The 22,989-nt window shown below is 42.4% G+C and overlaps 1 protein-coding gene across 3 annotated transcripts in view; it reads left to right on the top strand.

Annotated features, from left to right (window-relative positions):
- The first annotated feature begins 6,413 nt into the window (after positions 1-6,413).
- The window catches only part of CREBRF (CREB3 regulatory factor), a 34,421-nt gene continuing 17,845 nt past the window's right edge, over positions 6,414-22,989 (top strand). Inside the window, exons 1-5 of one of the 3 annotated variants that reach the window (XM_045028189.1) lie at positions 8,348-8,425; positions 16,688-16,804; positions 17,067-17,256; positions 20,169-20,294; positions 21,849-22,920. In XM_045028189.1, coding sequence (XP_044884124.1) covers positions 17,143-17,256; positions 20,169-20,294; positions 21,849-22,920 — 1,312 coding nt within the window. In that variant the 5' untranslated portion in view covers positions 8,348-8,425; positions 16,688-16,804; positions 17,067-17,142. Of the gene's footprint in view, positions 6,533-8,347; positions 8,426-16,687; positions 16,805-17,066; positions 17,257-20,168; positions 20,295-21,848; positions 22,921-22,989 lie in introns of those variants that run through there. The other 2 variants (XM_045028186.1, XM_045028188.1) reach the window with 2 other exon arrangements.

Raw genomic sequence — 22,989 nt, forward strand, 5'->3', positions numbered from 1 at the left:
TGCAAGTAGGGGAAAAAACACTAGATATATGCATCTGCCTTAGAAATAGACATTCTCTGAAAGACCCTTCAGAGTAAATGAGTTCCAGATCTGAGAATCCCTCACAGAATGTTCTATTGCCTGATGCCAGAGATAAGAGAGCCAATTTCAATAAGGCATAAGTGGAGATACTGTTACTTGGCTAACCTGATGCCAGGACTTTTGGGGGTATTGATGGTATCAAACCCTTTGGGTTGACCCAGTACATAATCCTTGTGCTTTTTGCTATATTTTGTACTAGCTGATGCTTCCAAGTAATCGTCAAAGGTGTTCTAATTCTAAATGGAGATCATGCCAATCCTTGGCCAAATGTGAAAAAAGACAGATAACGTGAAAGCTATGTATATCAGCTGGGCCTCCAGGAGGAGAGATTAATCTAATACTACCTGAGATTGGAAACCACTGAGGTGCAGGAAATGGGGAACAAACCTCTTCTATGCAGCGTGTAATCAAAATCCCAGTTCATGCCTACATGGGTTTGATACTTACCCTCCTTCCTATTTAAAACATGTCCAGGATTTTGTAACCATTGCAGTTAGCCACATCTATATAGAGCTGAAGGGGCCTCTCCATTATACACAAGCCTCAGATACAGTCTGTGATGATGATGATCACCACTTTGTGTTACAAAACAACATAAAGACACTTATTAGCATTAATATATTACAGTCTGACCAACAAATGAAGAGCCATGCTGGGGAACAGGATATAATTCAGCGCTTTTACAAAATTAACTACTTGGAGGTATCAGATGAGAGGTTAGGAGAAATTTGAATGAGGAAAGTGGTGGATTGGTGAAGTGGGAAACCCTGGCAATAGTCACAAAGCAGGCTTTTGTGTAGGTAAATGATGTTCCTATAATTTATTATCCAAAAGAGGAGTATACGAGTTGGTTAACTCCATGCAAATTTTTATTAAGTCTCTTCTCAGTTTCAGGGAGAATCTCTTTTTAAAACCAGGCAACTCCCTTTTCTTTAAAAAGAACAGGAATACATGTGGCACCTTAGAGACTAACACATTTATTTGAGCATAAGCTTTCGTGGGCTACAGCCCACTTCATCGGATGCATGCTGTGGAAAATACAGTAGGAAGATATATATACATAGAGAACATGAAACAATGGGTGTTACCATACACACTGTAAGGGGAGTGATCAGTTAAGGTGATCCATAAACTCCCCTTCCCCCTTTGCCATATGGTAGGAGGGGTGCTGTGCTCAACTTGGATAGACACGCTGTAAAAGGCCTTGACACCTGTGGTGTTTGCCAAGCACTAGTACTTAGGGCTGTCTAAAGCTATTGACTTTGGCTTCCTGCAGACATGCAAAAAGCCATCCAGGACTGTGTTAACTCATTGCACCCATGTAGCAGACAGCATGATAGTAATCAAATAAAGAGAGGTCCGCATAATACTCATTTTAAACAAAATGCAGATACCTCCAATGTTCTTCAGATTAACTATCTGACAGCTGTGTCTCTGAGAGGAAGTGTTAGCTCACCGTGCTGATGCATAAACTATAGGGAAATTCCTCAGTCATATTTATTTTCTTCAGCTAAATTTCTGAGGCTCACTCAGCTGGACTCTGGAGATACTTTTCTGTTTCAAAGTCATCACAGGTGAAACTCATCCCATAAACTTTATTCTTTTTATCTCATACTTTGTACATTGACAGGTAGTTTGAAGCCCAAAATGTAAATTTTGTAAAAGATTTACAAAACTGCCTATTAATACCATTGTTTTTTCTGCCATTTAATATAACGTTAAGTCTAAAACTAGACCAGCTAACCTTTGCTGATTATGTTCAACTTGTTTTTAAAGTTGGTGTCTGTTCAAGATTTCCAAGTACCGTTTTCTCTCTGAATCCTGATTTTTTTATTTATTTTGATGCTATTGTTTCTGTTGATCTTGTCTTGCTAACAGTTATTTTTACAAAATCATTTGAAATTAATAAAATTAATTTAAAAAAATGTAAACAGTTAAAACTGTTTGGATTTAGATTTTTTTCTGAACTATTTGCAACCCATACAATGTGGCACTATAGTGTGGGTAGATGAAAATACAAAACTGAAACTAACTATAAGCAGACTAATAGAGCTGTGCAGAGGATGAAATCCGATTTCCTAAAGGATTTTGAAATTTGACTTCATTCCAAATTGGAATGAAACCCAAAAATTCCAAAATCCCTCATAAAGGAAATTAAAAAAAAATTGTTTTGTGTCAATTAAAATATTTTTTAATTTTGTCTTTTTTAATTTGTATGATATGAGACAAAATTTAAAAATGCATAATGAAAAGTCATTTCAAAACAAATAAAATCAATGTCTTGTTTTGAAAATGTCAAAACAGGACATTTTGACATCATTGGTTTTCTAGTTTTCTTCTGAAATGAAATTCCATTAAAACTAAATTGATTTTGTGAAGTGTTTCAGTTTTGACAGAACTGAATATTCCTACAGAATATGGCTTTCTCTGTTTCTGCAACCATCTCTACAGATGACTATTTTGTCCTATTTGTCTGCTTTTCTCTTCACCTCTTTCCCCACATTGTGCTGTGCAATCCAGACCAGTGATTGGCTGTGTCACCCCTTCTCTGCAACCCTGGATGTCTCACAATGCTTTGCTGCTGGGACTCCTCACAAACAGCCAAACAGGATGCAGGTTACACCCTTAGTGTCTGTATATAGCCATAACCTAGTCTAGCAACTCTGACCCCAGCTGCCTTTTAGCAAACACTAACCATACTCTGGCATTCCGCAGCCTTGGTTACCACTAGCTGGGTGAAACCAACACACTCCCAGTCCTGGATTTCTCCCCCCAAAATGTGTGTTCTGGACAATACTAAGTCCATTGCCCCTCTAAGGATATCAATATACAAACATTTGCTGCCATAATTGGAATTACCTACATGGTTCAGTTTAAAGACAATGCTGGATTAGTTTTAATTAAAGAATAAAACAAGTTTGTTTAATTATAAAGAAATTAAGTATAAATTAAGTACAAGTATAAGGCATTAAAGTTAGAAATGGTTACAAGAAAAATAACGATAAAATGCTTTCTAAACTTAACAAACCAGACTTGGTTCAAAGTGAAATTCTTACCACAAGCTCCAAGCAACAGGGCTGACTAAATTTCAGGTCACAATCTGATCCAAAAGTCCATAGGCTGTTTCTTAATCATCTTACATGGAAAAGAGAGATAGATAAGGAAAGAGAACTTGGGGTGTTTTTACTTTTTATAATTCAGTCACCCTTTTGAAATTGCATTTTCCTGAGGGTTACCCCTAGATAAAGTTCATTCCTGCTGTGAGGATGGAGATTAAGGCTTTGTCTACACTGGAACGTGAATGACAGAACTTTTTGGTGGGGGGAACCACCTCTGAACGCCAAAAGTTTTGCAGATGAAAAATGGTGGTGTGAACAGTGCTTTGTCGGCAGGAGAGGTCTCCAGCCACTCGTTGAGGGTGGAAGTTTTTTTGTCTGCGGGAGTGCGCTCTCCTGCAGACAAACAGCGACTACACTGTGTGCCTTTTAGCAGCACGGCTGTAGTGGCACAAGTGTGTCACTAAAAGGTGCATAGCGTAGACAATAGCCAAAGAGACTGGTGGTGAAAACAGTCTCCATGCTGCTGTTTGCTAAGATGCAGATCTGTTTGTTCCTGCCCCGCTTCCTTTCTCAAGAATAGCCACTTGGTAGGTGATTACCTATCAGCTTTAGTGACACCTGGCTAGAGGTTTCAACTTGTCCTTTGTCTTTGAGAAACAGGTTTACCCACTCTCCAGACTTGTCTGGAAAACACACTTCAGTCATGATTTCACCTTTTGTTCACAAACTAACATATTGCTGCATGCATTCCACCATGATATTATTATCCAGCAAGCTATTAGTTTTCAAACAATACCAAAGCATATTTTGTACAAAGATTATTACAGTGATGTGTAGAGTGTGAATACAGGGTGCATGTGGTAACCATTTCTACAGATTTCAGAGTAGCAGCCGTGTTAGTCTGTATCCGCAAAAAGAACTCTTCTGTCCTATTGTCTACTTCTCTTTGCGCTGCTTTACCCACACTGTCTTCTATGCATGCAATGCCCTTTTGAACTGGTCTGCCAAGCCACTAACCTCTCCTCTTTGACCTGTGATGAGGGAAAGACATTTATTTATTCTTAAACAATAATTGTTTGCTTCATCATGCATAAGCTTTTGCTGATAACATTATTTTACTGATGGTAGCTCTGTCCATCCTCCCTTATTCTCATTACTGTTTTGTTACCCCTCCATTTGAAATTAGGTCCGGAGCCACAAGTAGTAGTGTGTAGGGAGACTACTGCAGTCGTGCCTGGCACATTGCAGGACTGGGGCAATAGATTTTAAGATCTTCAAGACAGTGACTATGTCTTCCTGTTTGTACTGATAGTTGCCTCACACATTCTTGGATAGTGTCAAATAAATACTAATAATTGTATTGGTCTGTGTGAAGTAAGTACAAAAGTAAACTGAGCAGTCTAAACAGCAGAAAGTAAATAAAGTTTTCCAAATATATCGGTTTTAATCTAAGGAGTAATTAGTAAGACCTGGAAGGTTTTTTGAAGCTGACAATGATTTTTTCACTATTCTTTACATCTTCTTTATTTAACAGACCTAGACATATAGGCAATAGAATTAAATTAATCAGTAAACAATATAGGCATATACTTGCATCTAGCCAATAGGAAATAATGAGTTTGAGCAGCCAGCACTGAGGAGCAGAAATAGGATACAAGTGGATAAAATATGTAATGTTGTCCACAGCTGAGTAGGTGTCTTTTTATTTACAATTTACTTTGAGACCAAACTATTTTAAGTCAAAACCCATTCATTCTCCAAGTCAGAGAGAGAGAAATGGATGAAAAGCTGGTGAGGACTGGGGTTTGCTTGTTTGTTTAATGCCCATCTGGATTTAACAGGATGGAGGCCAGGAAAAAAATAAATGGAAAAATATATAAACTCACATATCACTACAATACACACTAGCTTCAGAGCCTTTGCTTATAGGCTGCAGCAGCTGCAGTAGAGATTTAGGTACCGAATGTGGCTCCAACTTTCAATTTTGTTTTTATTGAGGGTTTATACCATACGGCAGAGGTCCCCAAACTGTGGGGCATGCCCTCCCTAAGTGGGGGGTGGAGGAACATCTGGTGGGGTCTGGGCAAGCCCCGCAGCAGGGGGGGTGATGAGGGAGCACCACCCAGCAGGCTCCACCCACCCCCAATTCTGCTCTAGTCTCACCCCTACTGTGTCCTAGGGTGACCAGACAGCAAATGTGAAAAATCGGGACAGAGGGTGGAGGGTAATAGACGCCTACATAAGAAAAAGACCCAAAAATTGGGACTATTCCTATAAAATCAGGACATCTGGTTACCCTACTGTGTCTACACGCTGTCCCCAGCTCCGGAACTGAGGCTGGGGGCCTGGCTGCCAGCCCTCACAGCAGCCTGGCCATGACTCCGCTCCTGCTCCTACCCCTAGCCTTGGCCCCTGGCTGCAGCCACACTCCCAGCCATGGCCCCAGCCTCTGCCCCCTTACTCCTGTCTGCATCCCCCCCTCCCAGAGCTCTGTGGGGTGGGAGGCACACTGGGGTAAGGGGATGCACAACCCTCAAAAGTTTGGGGACCACTGCCATACAGGCACAGGGATAAAGAGAACAAAAGTTCAGCAGAGCTACAGAAATACGATTCTTGGGTTTAAGGTTTTAAACAACATCAAAATAATGCCCACCTGCAGGGTGGAAGGCCCTAACTCCACCACCACTGTGGGGTCTCCCTGGAGTCCCATAGCCCTGACTCCCCTCCAGTGACTCTCTGGGAGACCCCACAGTGGTGGTGGAGTTAGGGCTTTCCACCCTGCAGGGATGGGGGTCTCAGGGATTCAGTCCTGTGGGGTGCACCTGCTGAGGCTGGGGTCTTCAGCAGGAGCAAGGCTGAAGGCCCCAGCAGGTGCCTCCTACAGGTCTGAAACCCCAAGCCCTTGTAGGTGCCTCCCACAGGGGAGCCCCAAGCTCCAGCAGATCCCCCCCATAGGGCTGGAGCCCCTGCAAAGCTGAAACCCCCAACCCTGGCAGGCATACTCCAGCTCTTGAACTTCTGAAGATTATTATACGCAGCTTAGAGTGTGAGGGTCAGTAAACTTGGCCATTCCTGGCATATCCTGTATGGGCAGAGGCACCAATCCCACCCCCACTGGGGCCCTCCACAGACTTATCCCTGTCACATGACAGAGGAGTCCGTGCTATGCAGCTTCTGATAGGCCCTGTGCATTGTTCTCTGTGATTGGCCCGCTCTCAGACCCCCCCCCTTCCCACGTGAGGGGGGCGAGTCACGCGATTTCCGGGAACCCGTCAGGAAGAGACATAAACAAAACAAACCCCAAAGCAGCATGGAGGGTCCGGGCCGGAGCGGGATGGGCGGCGCCCCCTACTGAGACATCCCTTTCCCCCGCTGGGTCGGGGGGACGCCAGGTGAGGGGCAGGCTGCTGGAGCAGCCTCGGGCAGGGAGGGGTCGTGGGGGTGGCGGTGGCAGCAGCCTCTGACAGGGCGGAGGCTAGAGAGACTGTTGCTCTAGTAGCCCATGGCAGGACAAGGGCTGGGGGCAGCGGTGTGGAGGCTGGTGCAGTCTTTGCCGAGGGGGGAGGGGGGCTGCATTGTTGTCTCTTTAACCCAGCAGAGGGGTACAGGGGCTGCATCCAGGGTAGGTCAGGAGAGTCGTTGATACACACAAGGAAGGACCGGGGTACTGAGGCCAGGGCAATCCCAGGGTGAAAAAGGGGTGTGTCTGCCTCCGATTCCCTCTCCTGGTTTTGGAGAGGCGCATGGGATGGGGGAGGTACCACGCTGATAGAGATGTGGAGGGCAGCAGACACTCCCCCGTGCTCCTTCAAGGGGGCGGTTGTTGGTAGCATGATAGGAACAGCCCCGTGCTAGGCAGATGTCTGAGTTTCTCTGCTTCCGAGGTTTCTGACCCGTTGGCACAGTTGATTGTACTGCTGTCGTTTCTGAGGCCTTTGGTATGTTTTGGAATGAATGGCTACAAGTTAGTAGCAGAAGGAGTTGAAAGAGACTGCAAAGGAAAGCAGCAGCATGCAGGGCGTGCACTGAGTTAGCAGTGGCCTGTCGGCTTCCATTGCAACCTACATCTACCAGGCGTCTGTGCCGTGGCAAGGGGAGCAGAGCCTGCACTGTACGATCACGGGGATTAAAGCACCTTCCCTCTAGGGGCTTTGTGGGTTCTGGTAGTATGGATGAACGGATTGCTTAGCCCTCAGTATATAAGGGATCAGTGCAAATAGGGGAGACAGGCGACAGCTGAGTGGGAAACGGGTGAGGGAGTCTCCCAACTCAGCTCTGTGACTCTGTGTATCTAGTTTGTGGTTGTGGGGCGGGGAATCCGTGGGTTCCTGGAGGATTCATAGGCTTGTGACAGGCCTGGAAACTAGCTGGAGATCCGTCCTTATTTCCTCCCCTGTAGGGGGATTTGTGGGGCGAACGGAGCTGCCTGCGAGCCTCCTGCCCCTGTCTTCTTCCTCCAGGAGAGAAGAGTAGCTGCCTATGGGCACCCCAGGGGGCGAGGGAAGCCCCCCCCCATGCCTGGACGCTGTAGTTGGTGAGAGTAGGTTCCACTATCCCTTCCCTCTGAAGCGAAGTAGCTCCCCCCTCTTCCTTTCCTTTGGAAGTGGGGGGAGCGGCACTGCCTAGCTGAGGAGCCTATGAAAGTGATTTGTTTACATGTTGCCTCACACTAGCTTGAAAGAGCCGCTGGGCGGGTGAGTGGCGGCGGTGCGGGCCAATGGGTGCGAGCTTCGGAGGTTGGATGGCCAATCATGTTGGGGAGGGGGTGGGGCTGGCTGTGTCACGGGTTAGGCTGCGCTCGGTGCTGGTTGGTGGGGCGGCCATGTTGGCTGGGAGGTGTGTTAGTGGGTCAGGAGGAGGGGGCGAGGCCCAGGCATAAGGGGCTGACGAGGGGAGACAACACTTGTGGGGGCTGGGTCGGAGGTGGAGGAGGCAGGCGGGCTCAGCCAGGGATGTGCTAGGAAGGGTAGCTCCCTTCCCCTTTGAGGTGGCGGGGAGAGGCACAGATAGGGCTCCGGGACGATGCAGAAACGGGAGATGCCTGATCCAGGTGACTGGGCTGGAAGGTTGAGCTCCTGCTCTCTGAAGCCAAGGGGGTGTCGGGAGGCACATGCTGGACAAGAAGTAATTTACAAAACTAGGAACACCCCCTCTGCTTCGGTGACTACCCCACACATACCCAGACCAGTTCCCCTAGTTACCCTCTGACTCAGGGCAGACCTCATTCTCTGCTGTCACTCGCAGGACTTCTCATCATTAATATTGTTTGTATCAGAAAACTGAGGGTAAAACATCTTCATTTATTGTTAAGGAGACAGATTCTCCGTAACTTAGTTCTTTAAAGTTATGTTCTCTCTCTTTTCATACTTAAACCCTCCCTCCTTCCCCCATGAGTCTGTTCACTTCTGGCTTTTGTAAATGAGGAATAATCATACCCAATATTGATGTTCTACAAAAAAGTTTGATCTAAAATTCAGAAAATGTCACAAACTGTTCACTAACTATTCTAGAAATGTGGAGTTTAATCCAATATTAATCTGAATCACTTCCCCTTTAAAACAAATTAAGGTGTTTATCCAAGCATGAGTTTTCTGATCATCCTTCTTTCCGTCTTTTCTTATAAATAAGAAAATATTAACACTCCATGAGATCATTCCTATAAGGAGTTTTGGGTTGATGGACCCTGGCATAGAGCCTCTTTCAAATCAATGGGTCACCAAATAGGTAGACTTCTGCACCTACAAGGACTCTCCTCTACTTCAATGGGGCTTTTAGCTGGCATCTGCTTGCCAGGGAGCTTTTTGTATGATTAGGGCCTTTCTACTGAACTTCTCCATCCCTTTGAGTTATGAGCATGCCCTAATCCAGGGGTCGGAAACCTATCAGAAGTAGTGTGCCAAGTCTTCATTTATTCACTCTAATTTAAGGTTTCGCGTGCCAGTAATACATTTTAACATTTTTAGAAGGTCTCTTTCTATAAGTCTATAATGTATAACTAAACTATTGTTGTATGTAAAGTAAATGAGGTTTTTAAAATGTTTAAGAAGCTTCATTTAAAATTAAATTAAAATGCAGAGCCCCCCAGACCAGTGGCCAGGACCAGGGCAGTGTGAGTGCCAGTGAAAATCGGCACGCGTGCCATAGGTTGCCTACCCCAGCCCTAATCTCATCCCTGTGATTTGACAATTCCTTAATACAACTGTGGCATGTGCATAGGTGAGGCACACTAATTTTTTAGAGGATTATTTTCAGTAACTGATCCAATAATTAGTGTTTTAATTTCAGGACCAGAATTCTGCTACCTTTCATTCTGAACTAACCAATTAAAACGTTCCACTTTTTTCAAACTCCAGTACAGACTAGATTCTTTATTTTAAGTTTTTAACTGTACATACTGAAATATTAATTTCTGGATTGAAAGCACAGTAGGCCTGTTTTGTTCACAGTGTAAATCAGGGATAACTCCTTGAAGTCACACTGATGTAAAACCAGTGTATAAGTGTGATGAGACTCGACTCCCAGTCTTTCAAACTGTAAGAGACTTGAATTCAAAATAGAGTAATAAAAAGGTGGGCTGACATCTAGGTTGCATATGTCAGACAGCTTGCTTCTGAGCACAGCTGAAGTACTGGGTTTTTTTTAATTATAACATTTACACTTTTTTTTTTTTTTTTTAGTAAGAATAATAGATGCAGATACAGAAGTTTTTTTGGTGGGGGACCTGGTGCATGTTCATTGTGGGCAGCCTAAATAAGGGGTGGAAACTGCTAGGTCTGAGATATTTTAGGTGATTGGTATACTTGGGATTGTCAATTAACCTGATATGGTTGATGTTGAAGGAAAGTGGATTATGATCACATGGCCTATAAAACTCATTGCTTGATGGTATAGCTCCTGGAGTGAGAAATGAGTTATAATTCTGAGTACTTTTTGAGTGCTGTACAAACACTAGCTAACTTATAAAGGATTGTCCGTGTTTGATAGAGGAATTATTTAGTGGTCAGAGGAGACCATCTCTGATACATCATACCACTTAACCCTATACCCCAGTTTTCCCAACTGTATAATGAAAAAATTATTTATCTGCATCAGAGAGATTCCTTGAGGATCAAGCATATAAAACTCTATGAGAGCATTTATTTGAGGTACAGTAGAACCTCAGAGTTACGAACACCAGAGTTAGGAACTGACCGATCAATCACATTTGGAACTGGAAGTATGCAATCAGGCAGCAGAGACCAAAAAAAGCAAATATTGTACAGTACTGTGTTAAACACGAACTACTAAAAATAAAGTGAACGTTTAAAAAGATTTGATATCGTAAGGAAACTGTTTCTGTGCTTGTTTTGTTTAAATTAAGATGGTTTAAAAACAGCATTTTTCTTCTGCATGGTAAAGTTTCAAAGCTGTATTGTTATTTTTCAGATGTAACTTTTGAAAGAACAACCATAACTTTTTGTTCAGAGTTCCAAACTTTTCAGAGTTAGGAACAACCTCCATTCATAACTCTGAGGTTCTACTACAACAGAGAATAACCAATATATGGGAAAATCTGCCTAACAGATTGGTGCTAGGGGATGATTACTTGAATTTATTGCCTTAGGCTTTAAAGTGTATCCTGGCTATAACTCATTTTAAGAAAAAATAAACACTTCAGTTTTTGTTCATTTACATTTCCTACAGGTTTTTGGATGGCATGGGCAATTGGATTATATTTTTATGAGTTGTTTGATAATGGATAAATTGACTACACTTGCACACTTCTTGGCTATAAAATATGTGAGTTTGAAGCATTTTGTGTTGAGATGGCAGTTAATCTCATAACTTTTTTTGTTTCTGTAAATATAAAATATAATTCCACAATAGGAGGACTTAGAATAAGTTTGCATTTCCCTTTACTTAGGGGTTTTCTGAGCATTAAGGATTTCTTCCTTCTTTGCGCCCCTCACATCCTCCTCAAAGACTCTGCTCTACACCCTGTACCCTGCACTGGCAGAAGAGTGGAGATGATGACTTCATATTCTACATCTCTATAGCATTGCTTATGCTAGGACACTCCTTCCAAAAGATCAGTTATATAATTGCCTAGTTTTGTTTTCGTTTCCTCTCTTCATTGTTCTGTTTCTAACAGTGAATTCCCTTGAAACGTAAGCAGAAGAAACCAGTTTAATCATTATCTCTTGTGAAAGTAACTCTTTTTTAGTTTTACAATACTTTGGTAAAATCCATATACTAATTAATCCCTTTCACAGTTAAAATTGATTCCTAAAAGTATAAAAAGATCTTAAGAATTAATTGAAAGCTGTTAATAACTTGCCTGAAAATAGTGTAACCTCTAGCACTTGAATACAGATGAAAACACAAAACAGTCTTTCACTGTTGCACTCAACCTGCTGCAGTTTTCCACTTGGTCTGATGCTGTTTTTCTTGAATAAGATGTCCATGCAGCAGGTGTTCAAAGGAAAGTAGTGCTGGTAGTATTAGAGTTTAAAGATGAATGTAGTGTAGTGGTTAGAGCAAGAATATGAATCAAGATATCTGGGTCCTATCCCCAATTCTTCCACAGACTTGCTGTGACCTGGAGCAAATCACTTAACTTCCCTGTACTTCAAATTCCCTGTCCTTTAGAAGAGGGATAATGATGCTTACCTTTTGAGATCCTTGGACTTAAGGTGCTACTGTTTGAAATATGTTGCTATTAGCACCTACAGCAGCAAAACAGTGAGGCAGGTGGTGCTCAATGATTTAAAAATATTAATTAGTCCGATATGTCCGTTCAAACATCAAGCTCCTTTGCCCACCCCAAAATGCACAGAAAAGTTAACACTTTATTACAAAAGGGATAAGTGGTTGGAGGGTTTTTTAAGAATCTTAAGTGTAACAGTATTGTTTAAAGTCTCTTTGAAATATGACATGCAGTGAAAAAGCAGTGATCAGTTGCTGGCATCTGTTAGTCTGCTTATGTAATATGCAGAAATTAAGCATGCCCAAATAACCTTTGAGCTATTTGGCTGAAATTCTTGCATAAGGATATGTGTTCAAATAAACTATGAATTTAGTCTTAATAATCTAGTACCATACTCTTCTTGTTTGCTGTAGTCGTTAGTTATTAATAGTATGGATCACTGTTTTGTGCAGTTATAGCCCAGTGGATGCCTGCTTGCAGACAAAGGGTTCTGTTTAATACAGTGGTGGCCAACCCGTGGCCCACGGGCTGCACGCAGCCCGTCAGGGTAATCCACTGGCAGGCCGCCAGACTGTTTACATTTGCATGGCTGCCCACAGTTCCCAGTGGCCGGGACGTGCTGGCCGCCGCTTCCCACAGCTCCCATTGGCCAGGAACGGTGAACTGCGGCCACTGGGAGCTGTGGGTGGCCGTGCAGATGTAAACAAACTGTCTGGTGGCCTGCCAGCAGATTATTTTAATGGGCTGCAGGTTGCCCACCCTGGTTTAATATTATCACTTACAGGTCTTGAAAACCAGGCTGATTTTGTCAAATAGAAATTTTGGGAGCATAATCTCACTTGGGAGAGGGGGCAGAGCAACTGGAGCTGCTGGTTCCTTCTTCTGAGGGAAAGAGGCAAACCTGGAAGCAATATGATGCTAGCAATATGATGCCTACTACTCTAAGATGAAGAGTGGAAGAATGTGCTAGCAGAAGAGTTCAGCAGGGCAGCATTTTCTTAAAATGTGGGAGGAAAGCTGGGGAGTAGAGTATCCTGAGCTGTTGCTTGCTTTTCAGGGTGGGAGGAGAAGCCAAAAGGCACAATGGTTCAGATTGTGCTGCTGCAGTTTTATCAGGATCCTGGTGTTGGAGGAGGTGAGGGAACTGAGCCTCTGGGCAGGTGCAGGTGAATGCATATACAGGTTTGGCAGGGGGAAGTTTCAACATGTATTTATAAACTCATAGACATTAAGGCGAGAAGGGACCATCATGATCATCTATTGTTGGAGGAAGACATTCCATCCTTCAAAAAAAAAATCCATCTTGAGTGGGTTGGGGAGAGAAAGAGGAGCGAGACTTAAAATATAAGAGCAGAGGTATAGAACAGAACTTAATGTAGGGAGACAAATAGGGGTCGGAGGGAAGATATGGATAATGTTGTCCATAACAGAAAACAAAGTGAAATAAACTCAGGAAGAGGAAAGAAGCTATAACAAAAACACAGGAGACAAATCTAGTTAACTTGGGGGAAAAAAAAGATTAGATAGCTCAGTGGTTTGAGCATTGGCCTGCTAAACCCAGGGTTGTAAGTTCAATCCTTGAGGGGGCCATTTGGGGACTGCTCCTGCTTTGAGCAGGGGGTTGGACTAGATGATCTCCTGAGGTCCCTTCCAACCCTAATAATCTATGGTTCTATTGTTAATGCTACAGCTAAGTACAGCGCACCTAGCATATACTGCTGTTCTTCGTAAATTACATGGGCATAGGTTTTGGGGATGTGACATCTCTGGCATTCTTCACCTATGCTGGTAGGCTTCGTCCTCAGACTAATAGGTGTTTGGGGAAACTTTCAAACTATATTTCTTCATCTTCCAAATCATATACAAATATTAATATCAATAAAATATTGATTAGTACACATGGAAGTCATGAAAACATGTTTTCTCCTCCCTTTCTTCTGGTATTAAAAATGGAACTTTGACATATTAATAGCAGCTGAAACACTTCTCATGATAGTGAAAATGTAATTGTTTATGTAATGCACTTTAACTCTGTAACTAAGTGCTTAGCTGCTGTGATAATAGGCACTGTGCAAGTCCTTAACAAAAGATATAGCTATACTTATTATTTTCAAACTGTACAAAATGTGCATCTAACATCACAAACATGAAATAGCAATCTTGCTCATAACTAATTAAAGTACAAAATTCATATTGCAAATTGAGGTGCACTGTATATGGTAAAGGCATTCAGCTAGATTATCTTGCAATTGTCTGAAAATTTCTCTTTGGAGTTTCTTTTGAGTGAATTTAATGCTGGTAAAAGGTGATGGATTTACAACCTGGGAGAATAAAATACAACACAGGAAGTGGCAATGCGAGGTCCCCTGCACTACCACATCAGTGTAACAACCCTGACATTGGAGGGTCCTGCTTGAAAGTTGTCTCTGTGGTTCATTTAGCATTTCTATTAAGATCAGCAGCAAGATAATCAAAGTGTGTTTTTATGTTTAGGAACTGATTTTAGATTAATATTTCATTTTACAAACTCGACTGAACAGGGGTTGGTTATAACTTTACGATCACAACCCACGTGGGGCATCAGTGATTTAGAAGTGAGTGTATTATATTACCAATGCCCAGTATCCTTTAATGTTTATTTAAGGAATTAATGGAACTCTCTTAAAGGGAAAGTGCTCCCATACAACTCTGCAAGTGTACTGATATTCAGTATTACTTATACTCCTGTTGTAGGCCCCCCCCTTCAGTTCTTTCCATTCATTCAAGTTTGTATTTGTATATGAAAAAGAATGATTATTTGAATACATTCTGCCTAGTCAAGTAAGGGCGCTAGACATTTGAGAATATGATGCTATGAGTTTATGTTGGAGATCAACAACTACCATACTTAAATTTATGAGAGTTTGATATGTTTCTTAATAACCTTCATAACACTTGCAGACTCTGGAGATTGAGGAGCAGAGAAGTTTTTGGGAAGTGTCAAATCATTACTGAACCCATTGCCATAGGGCTTGGGCAAAATTCTGCCCCAACTTTATGCCTTGTGTATCAAAGGCCGTGGGGTTGTATGGATTGTAAAAAGGCAGAATTTGACCTTAACACTCCATAGACTTGCAGTTTCAGATATTCCGGATGCCAAAAATCATTAGATGCTGGCATATTAAGTTTATAGAAGATAAAATTGATCCCTTTGAACATAGAGAATTGCAAAGAGACTCTGACATGCAGATTGGTATTGAAAGATGAGATCCATTTCCTGAACCCTGCCCCCACCCCAGCTACAAATATTAAAAGCCAGGCTCCAAAATGAGTTTCCATACTTTTTTTTTTTTTAAATTAAAGTGCAAAGTTTTGCTCCTGCATTAGATGAATGAGCAAATCTATTTTGCGACCTAATGTGAAATTTCACAGCATTGAGCAAGCCTGCTCTGTAGATGTCTCTTTTCAGTGCACTGAGACAGATAAGGGCGGCACACTTGATGCCCTGAGGCAGTCTGCCAAAAAGTTTAAACATCAGTTGACACAAAAATAAAAAAGGGATTGTTGGAAATATGAGGGTAGAAAGAAAATCTTACTTCAGAAAGGACTGGCTGGTTTTTATTTGACATCTAGGCCCTAAAAAGGGTAGCTTCATTGGAAGCATTTGCATTGAGGACCTGTCTTGCCTAGTTAAAATTTGGGCTATGTGAAACTTTGTGGGTTTTTATTTTTGTTGTTGTTGTTTATATTTGTGACTCTGCGATTTAAAACCACTTTATTTTGCGGTGGCACGAGCTTTATTTGCATTCTGTTTCACTTACCTTAAGATATAAATGACTTTTTAAAAATACTAAATTCAATATACAAAATGTTAGACTAACTCAGTGGGAAGGAATAATTTATCTTCCTGTGTTAGTTCGTCTATAAAGGGGTTCTTTTTTTCCTGCCATGTTTACTCTGCTGTTCTAGAACATTTCTAGTGCTATTTCTGCATTTAAAAAATGACAAACTTTTAAAAGGGAATTGAGTGCAAAATAAAAAAATTACATTAAAAGAAATGGAAATATGTTTTAGCTGATATTCCTGCACTGTTGTTTCAAGGTTGATAGTTGGGATTTTGGTTCAATACTCATACAACACTGCTGCTGTCTGATTTATCTAGGCAGTGCATATAATTCCTTAAAGAGACTTTCATGTTTTTGGGGGTGTGGGAAGGAAAGCCAATAAATATTTGGCAAAATTCATTCCTGGTGTAACAGCCTTTGTCAGTGGAATTACACCAGGAATGAATATGGCTAGTTAGTTCTGATGTATAAATCGGTTTCTCCTGTACTCACCATCATTTATCTTCTGAGCTTTTTGTCATATTTGCACCAAGTACTTCGCTTTTTCATAGCCTTCCTTCCTCATGCTGTTAGAAATGCAGGATTGTCTAAATAAGATCTCCTTTCCAATCATGCATTTGAACTATCCAAGAGATTACAGAAGATACTGAGTCAAGGAAATTACTACTGAATAAATTGGATCAAAACAATCCAGGCCCAGGCAGAAGTTAGTGGAAGAGTAATGAAATTGGAATTGGCCCAGACTTTAAGTTCCACTAAGAAAGTTCCCCTTTTTAATAGTGAGTGTGTCTGCTACACTTCCCTTCTGCCACTAGATATTACTGCATGAGAAACGGATTAAATTGTAGCAGGAGGTGGATGGGCTGAACTTGTAAGAGAAGGATGGGGAAAACACTAAAACAGGTATGCCCTCAATATCCACTTTGGAAAAGATGATGATTACATGAGTCTCACTCTAGAATTTATTGACTTTGTGATATTAAATGTATGAAGACTGTTGTTTATATTGACCTAAAACTATGCTGGGCACTTTCCAGACATGTGAAAAGACAGTCTCTACCCTGAAGAGCTCGCAGTCTAGCTAGAGGACATACAAACACAGTGAGGCAAAAGGTAATGGAAAATAGTCTGAACTAGCAGCAAGATTTGCACAGGTATTGTTTGTTCCAGGCTTTTTCATTTACACTAGGGTGCGGGAGGAGAGGAGAACTAATTCTTGTAGCATGTTCCAGCATGAGGTCTATTCAGTTTTGCAGGGGATTTTTGTTTTTTGCTCCCTCAGAAATGATCATGTTGAGATACTAACTTTTTTTCTGAAGGAAAAAAAACACCTGTATTTTTCTTTTTTTTGGTGGCTCTTAATTTATAGTGTAATAAAGGTTAACTTTTGGTGTTTGGTCTGTTCATTTTACACAGAAGTCTACAAAGAGAGAAGAGCTCCATGTGCGTGAACTGAAGTTATTTCAGGGAAAACCTCTATCCCTTTCATTGCATGAGTTATATGCTACCCACTGACACTGAAGTAAAGCTGGAAAGGAATCCAAAAGTGAAGAAAACAAGAAGTTTGGAATTGGATTTGGGGGATCTGGGCTTGGAAATGCCTCAGGTAAGCCTGGTGTGTGTGTGTGTGTTATGGTTGATTTACTTATGTAAAGTATTCCCTCCATGCACATACACAGCTGTATTTTTAAAAGTACAGTTGAATTACAGGATTCTTTTGAGCTAATGAGGAACCTTCAGAAGAAGAGTATAAATTATAACAAGTGAGATGCCTTTCCCAATCTGCTTTAAGTTAAAGCCAAGATGCTGGGTAGAATCAAAACTGTCCCCTTCTAGGATTTGGCTTTATTTAATAATAAAGTAATCATCAATGGACAAACAAAACTAAAAACTCAAGTTTTCTCCTCCGGTTTGACCGCTCTTAGAGTTGTTAACTCACGGCTGCTTAACCCATACCCTAGATACTCTTTCTAGAGAGCCACTTTTACCTCTCTGTCTGTGGGCGTATGAGCCACCTGCAGAGTGAGCCAGTGAAACACACTTATCATGTTCCAGCAAGATCACCACCTACTAGCAAGGTGGGTTTTCAGGCAAACACCACAAATTATGACCTGCTAGTGTCCTAATTCAGAAACCTCTTGTCCAGTTCATTTCAAATTGTATAGAAGAAATTTTGACTTCTACCAGTCTGAGTCCAGTTTGAATTCTTCTGTGGATTTTAGAGGGAGACTTTCATGGATTGAGAACTGGTTAAAGGACAGGGAACAAAGGGTAGGAATTAATGGTAAATTCTCAGAATGGAGAGGGGTAACTAGTGGTGTTCCCCAAGGGTCAGTCCTAGGACCAATCCTATTCAATTTATTCATAAATGATCTGGAGAAAGGGGTAAACAGTGAGGTGGCAAAGTTTGCAGATGATACTAAACTACTCAAGATAGTTAAGACCAAAGCAGATTGTGAAGAACTTCAAAAAGATCTCACAAAACTAAGTGATTGGGCAACAAAATGGCAAATGAAATTTAATGTGGATAAATGTAAAGTAATGCACATTGGAAAAGGGCTAATTTAGCTACAACGAGTCATGAAAAAGATCTTGGAGTCATCATGGATAGTTCTCTGAAGATGTCCACGCAGTGTGCAGAGGCGGTCAAAAAAGCAAAGAGGATGTTAGGAATCATTAAAAAGGGGATAGAGAATAAGACTGAGAATATATTATTGCCCTTATATAAATCCATGGTACGCCCACATCTCGAATACTGTGTACAGATGTGGTCTCCTCACCTCAAAAAAGATATTCTAGCACTAGAAAAGGTTCAGAAAAGGGCAACTAAAATGATTAGAGGTTTAGAGAGGGTTCCATACGAGGAAAGATTAAAGAGGCTAGGACTCTTCAGCTTGGAAAAGAGAAGACTAAGGGGGGATATGATAGAGGTATATAAAATCATGAGTGATGTTGAGAAAGTGGATAAGGAAAAGTTATTTACTTAGAACTAGGGGTCACCAAATGAAATTAATAGGCAGCAGGTTTAAAACAAATAAAAGGAAGTTCTTCTTCACACAGCGCACAGTCAACTTGTGGAACTCCTTACCTGAGGAGGTGGTGAAGACTAGGACTATAACAATGTTTAAAAGGAGACTGGATAAATTCATGGTGGCTAAGTCCATAAATGGCTGTTAGCTAGGATGGGTAAGAATGGTGTCCCTAGCCTCTGTTCGTCAGAGGATGGAGGTGGATGGCAGGAGAGAGATCACTTGATCATTGCCTGTTAGGTTCACTCCCTCTGGGGCACCTGGCATTGGCCACTGTCGGTAGACAGATACTGGGCTAGATGGACCTTTGGTCTGACCCGGTACGGCTGTTCTTATGAGACCAAAAATCAGGCTTATAGCAGTAACTCATTTGGAACCTTAACTGCCATTGCTTCATAGCATTGTTTCAGTTTGTTTGTTTTGTTTGTTTTTAAACTGTCTGTTGGTCTTGACAGAGCATTACACTTCCCCCTGCTTGTGCACACAAATAGGGAGTTATAATTGGCCTGGTTCTCTGACAGTCTTGTATCCCATTGTGACTTCTCTGGGAATACTGCACTAAATGCTTACCCTTGCTGCAAAAATCAGTATAGAAATTCCATAGAATTTCTGGGTCCTGGTACTGATACGACTGGTCATGTAGTCTCTATCATAAAACAGGATTCAGCAAAGTTGTCTTCCTGATGAGGGTAGGTGCCTGGAACAGCCTTTTATTACTGCAATGATTCACATACCAGCCCAGCTCTAGGTGAGAGTAATCCAATCTTGCTTACTCCCTAGCTCCCAGGACTAATGAGTGATGTCCCTTGGGGACGGGGTGGAAACAGTAAAGCAGGAGTAAAAAATAAGGACTAAGGGCAAAAAGCAGGAAGTAGTATTGTTACTTATTATTTCTGTGGCCAGTAATCCTAACCTAACTGCAAAATGTTTCTACGCAAAGTTCCACCTATTCTCCCCAGTACATGTGCAATTGGTTTGTAATGGTACAAGCTGGTAAAATCATCAGTCTCTACCCAGGATTGAAATAATTGAGGTGTACTTAAAGCTTCCAGGACTAGAATAGTAAGGGTGCTGCAAGGCAAGATTAAGGCCTACTGATGAAGCAGTGGATGAAAAACTTAGATAGTGCACATTCACAAGAGTATTGACTAGAGCCGGGGGTGTTAGTCTGTCACTTCTACAAGCACTAAAATATCACTAAACTCACCAAACAACTCAGAATTTCAAGTCAACAACAGAAAGAATAAATGAGCAACTATCTAGCAGCTATATGGTGGATACAAATTTTAGTGTCTCATGTGGGTAAAAGCACTGGATATCGTTAACTGGCTGTTTGCTTATTTGTTTATCTAAAAGTCTTCCAAATGCAAGTATAGAACAAGTTCAAAGTTGAGGTATATGGGGTGTAGGAGTGCGCATATAATATAATATGTATATATTTATATAACTTTTGTAGCATGCTTAACAAAATCAAACAATTTTGTTGTAGCCCAGTGTGAGCGGAATGGACCCTCCTTTTGGGGATGCCTTTCAATGCCACACATTTTCAGAACAGACGCTGACGAGCACAGATCTCTTGGCAAATAGTTCAGATCCAGACTTCATGTATGAACTAGTAAGTTACTTTGTTTTTTTCCCTTTGGGTAGCACCTTTCTTTCCTATGTAAATGAGGGGATGGTCTATAGGGAGCTGTTCAGTGAAGGTCTGCTGTCTGATTATTCACTTATTTCTGACTTAGCCCCCAACCACCAGGCCACCAACTGGGATGTTTCACTTACAGGAAGCTGTTAAAACTAACAATCTGCAGAGGCTTTGTTATGTCTTATATTCAGGAGCCTCAGATTGAGCAGATAGGTGTATCGCTGCTGGGATGTTGTTTGCAGACATAAGTCCCAAGCAATATAGTCTTGTCTAGGAAAGACATTACATTCCCCCAAGTTGAGGATGAGACACATGAACAAAACAAAATGTAAACTAAGCTTATGTTGGAAATAACTAATTTTTCCTATACCAGACATGCATGGACTAGGAAAAAAGATTGATCTGGCTAGAACAAGATTCTTCAGGGTTGGGATATCTGGCATTGGTAATGGCTAGTATGTGGAGCCCTTCTTTTCTTGGTCACTTGTATAAATCTGACCCAGGTAAGTAGGGAACTAAAGTAATTTCCATCTGCTGGCTCTTTTATATATGAAATGAATTGTTGGTCTTAGTCCAGTTCCCAGTGGCCAGGTGTGCAAAACCCCATAGCACAATTGGCCAGTACCCTTGTTGGCAGTCTCAGCAGAGAAGCCCAGAATTGATGGTGCATGGAAACTATGCTCCTGCCTTTCTCGTAAAAAGATTCTTTAGCTCAGGGGTGGGCAAACTTTTTGGGCAGAGGGCCACATCTTGGTGGGGAAATTGTATGCAGGGCTGGGGCAGGGGGTTGGGGTGTAGGAGGGAGTGTGAGGTGTGGGATGGGGGTGCAGGAAGGGGCTCAGGGCAAGGGATTGGGGCAGAGATGGGGTGCAGAGTGTATGAGGGGGCTCAGAGAAGGTGGTTGGGGTGTGGTGGGGGCTCAGAGCAGGGGGTTGGGGTGCAGGGTGCAGCAGGGAGCTCAGGACAGGAGGTTGGGGTGCAGGAGGGGTGTGGGGTGTATGGGGAGGCTCAGGGCAGAGAGTTGGGGTGCAGGAGGGATGCGAGGTGCAGGCAGGGCACTTAGGGCAGGGAGTTGGGGGGTGGGGAGGCGGAGGGCTCTGTGTGTACTGCCCTTACCATGCCTCCAGGTACCTCCCCCGAAGCTCCCATTTGCCACGGTTCCCCATTCCCAGCCAGTGGGAGCTGTAGGGGGCAGTGCCTGGCGGCAAGGGCAATGCACGCAGAGCCCTCTGATCCCCCGCCTGGGGGCCACTTCTGAGAGTGGCGCCAGGCCTGCGGTGCCACGGGGGGGCAATACCACAGGCCGTAGTTTGCACACCCCTGCGTTAGCTCAACGCTGATCTACTTGTGCTGTGTCTGGTTTTGGGATAAAAAGGCCTCATGTGCCATCAGGCTGGTATACTTCACCAGCACTCAGTGTTTCGGGGGGTTATTTGTTTGTTTTGGGGATTTTTTGTTTGTTTTTATAGACCAGGCAGCTGGATGGTCTATAAAGTGTGCCTTGTTAACTTGTCTTATTATGCACAGGACAGAGAAATGGACTATCAGCAGACCTCCAGAGACAACTTCCTTTCTATGGAGGACTGCAAAGATATTGAAAATCTAGAGTCTTTTACAGACGTCCTGGATAGTGAAGCTGCTTTCACCTCAAACTGGGAGCAGTGGGACACATACTGTGAAGACTTAACTAAGTACACCAAACTAACCAGCTGTGACATCTGGGGAACAAAGGAAGTGGATTATCTGGGCCTTGATGATTTCTCAAGCCCATACCAAGATGAAGAGGTGATAAGTAAAACTCCAACTCTGGCCCAGCTCAACAGTGAGGACTCTCAACCTGTGTCAGATTCACTTTATTACTCAGATTCACTCTTCAGTGTAAAACAAAACCCTTTAACTTCTCTGTTACCTGGGAAAAAAATCACAAGTAGAGCGGCAGCCCCTGTGTGTTCCTCAAAGAACATTCAGGCTGAGGCACCTTTGTCAGACTATGTTCAAAAGGCAAGCAAGCCCACTTCAAGCACACAAATCATGAAGACCAATATGTACAATAATGAGAAGGTGAACAGTCATGTTGAATGTAAAGACTATGTTAAAAAGGCAAAAGTAAAGATCAGTCCATTACCACAAAGCAGACCAGTGTTGAGCCAGGCACATGCAGATGCGGCAAAGGAGAACACCTGCTATTGTGGAGCTGTAGCAAAGAGACAAGAGAGGAAAGGGATAGATTCCCTTCAGAGTCATAATACGCCTATTTTGCCTTTTAAAGAGACTCAGGAGCTGCTCCTCAGCCCACCCCAGGAACCTCCAGGGCTAGTTGTGGGGGAGAGCAGCCTTTCTGCCAGCACATCTGTCTCAGATCCTTCACAGAAGAAAGAAGAGCACAATTATTCTCTCTTTGTCACAGACGGTTTGGGTGAGCAGCCAACCAAAGGAGACCCTGAAGAAGAAGAAGAGGAGGAGGAGGAGGAAGATATTGAAGATGAGGACCATGATGAGGGGTTTGGCAGTGAGCATGAACTGTCTGAAAATGATGATGAGGAAGAAGATTATGAGGAAGACAAAGATGATGACATCAGTGATACTTTCTCTGAACCAGGTTTGTTGAATTTTGTGGTGTATTAGGAGGTGGGCAACTCTTTCTGCCAAGCAAGTATTGGGGGAAATA

The sequence above is a fragment of the Mauremys mutica genome, chromosome 8 (assembly GCF_020497125.1).
Source record: "Mauremys mutica isolate MM-2020 ecotype Southern chromosome 8, ASM2049712v1, whole genome shotgun sequence".
NCBI lineage: Eukaryota > Metazoa > Chordata > Testudines > Geoemydidae > Mauremys > Mauremys mutica.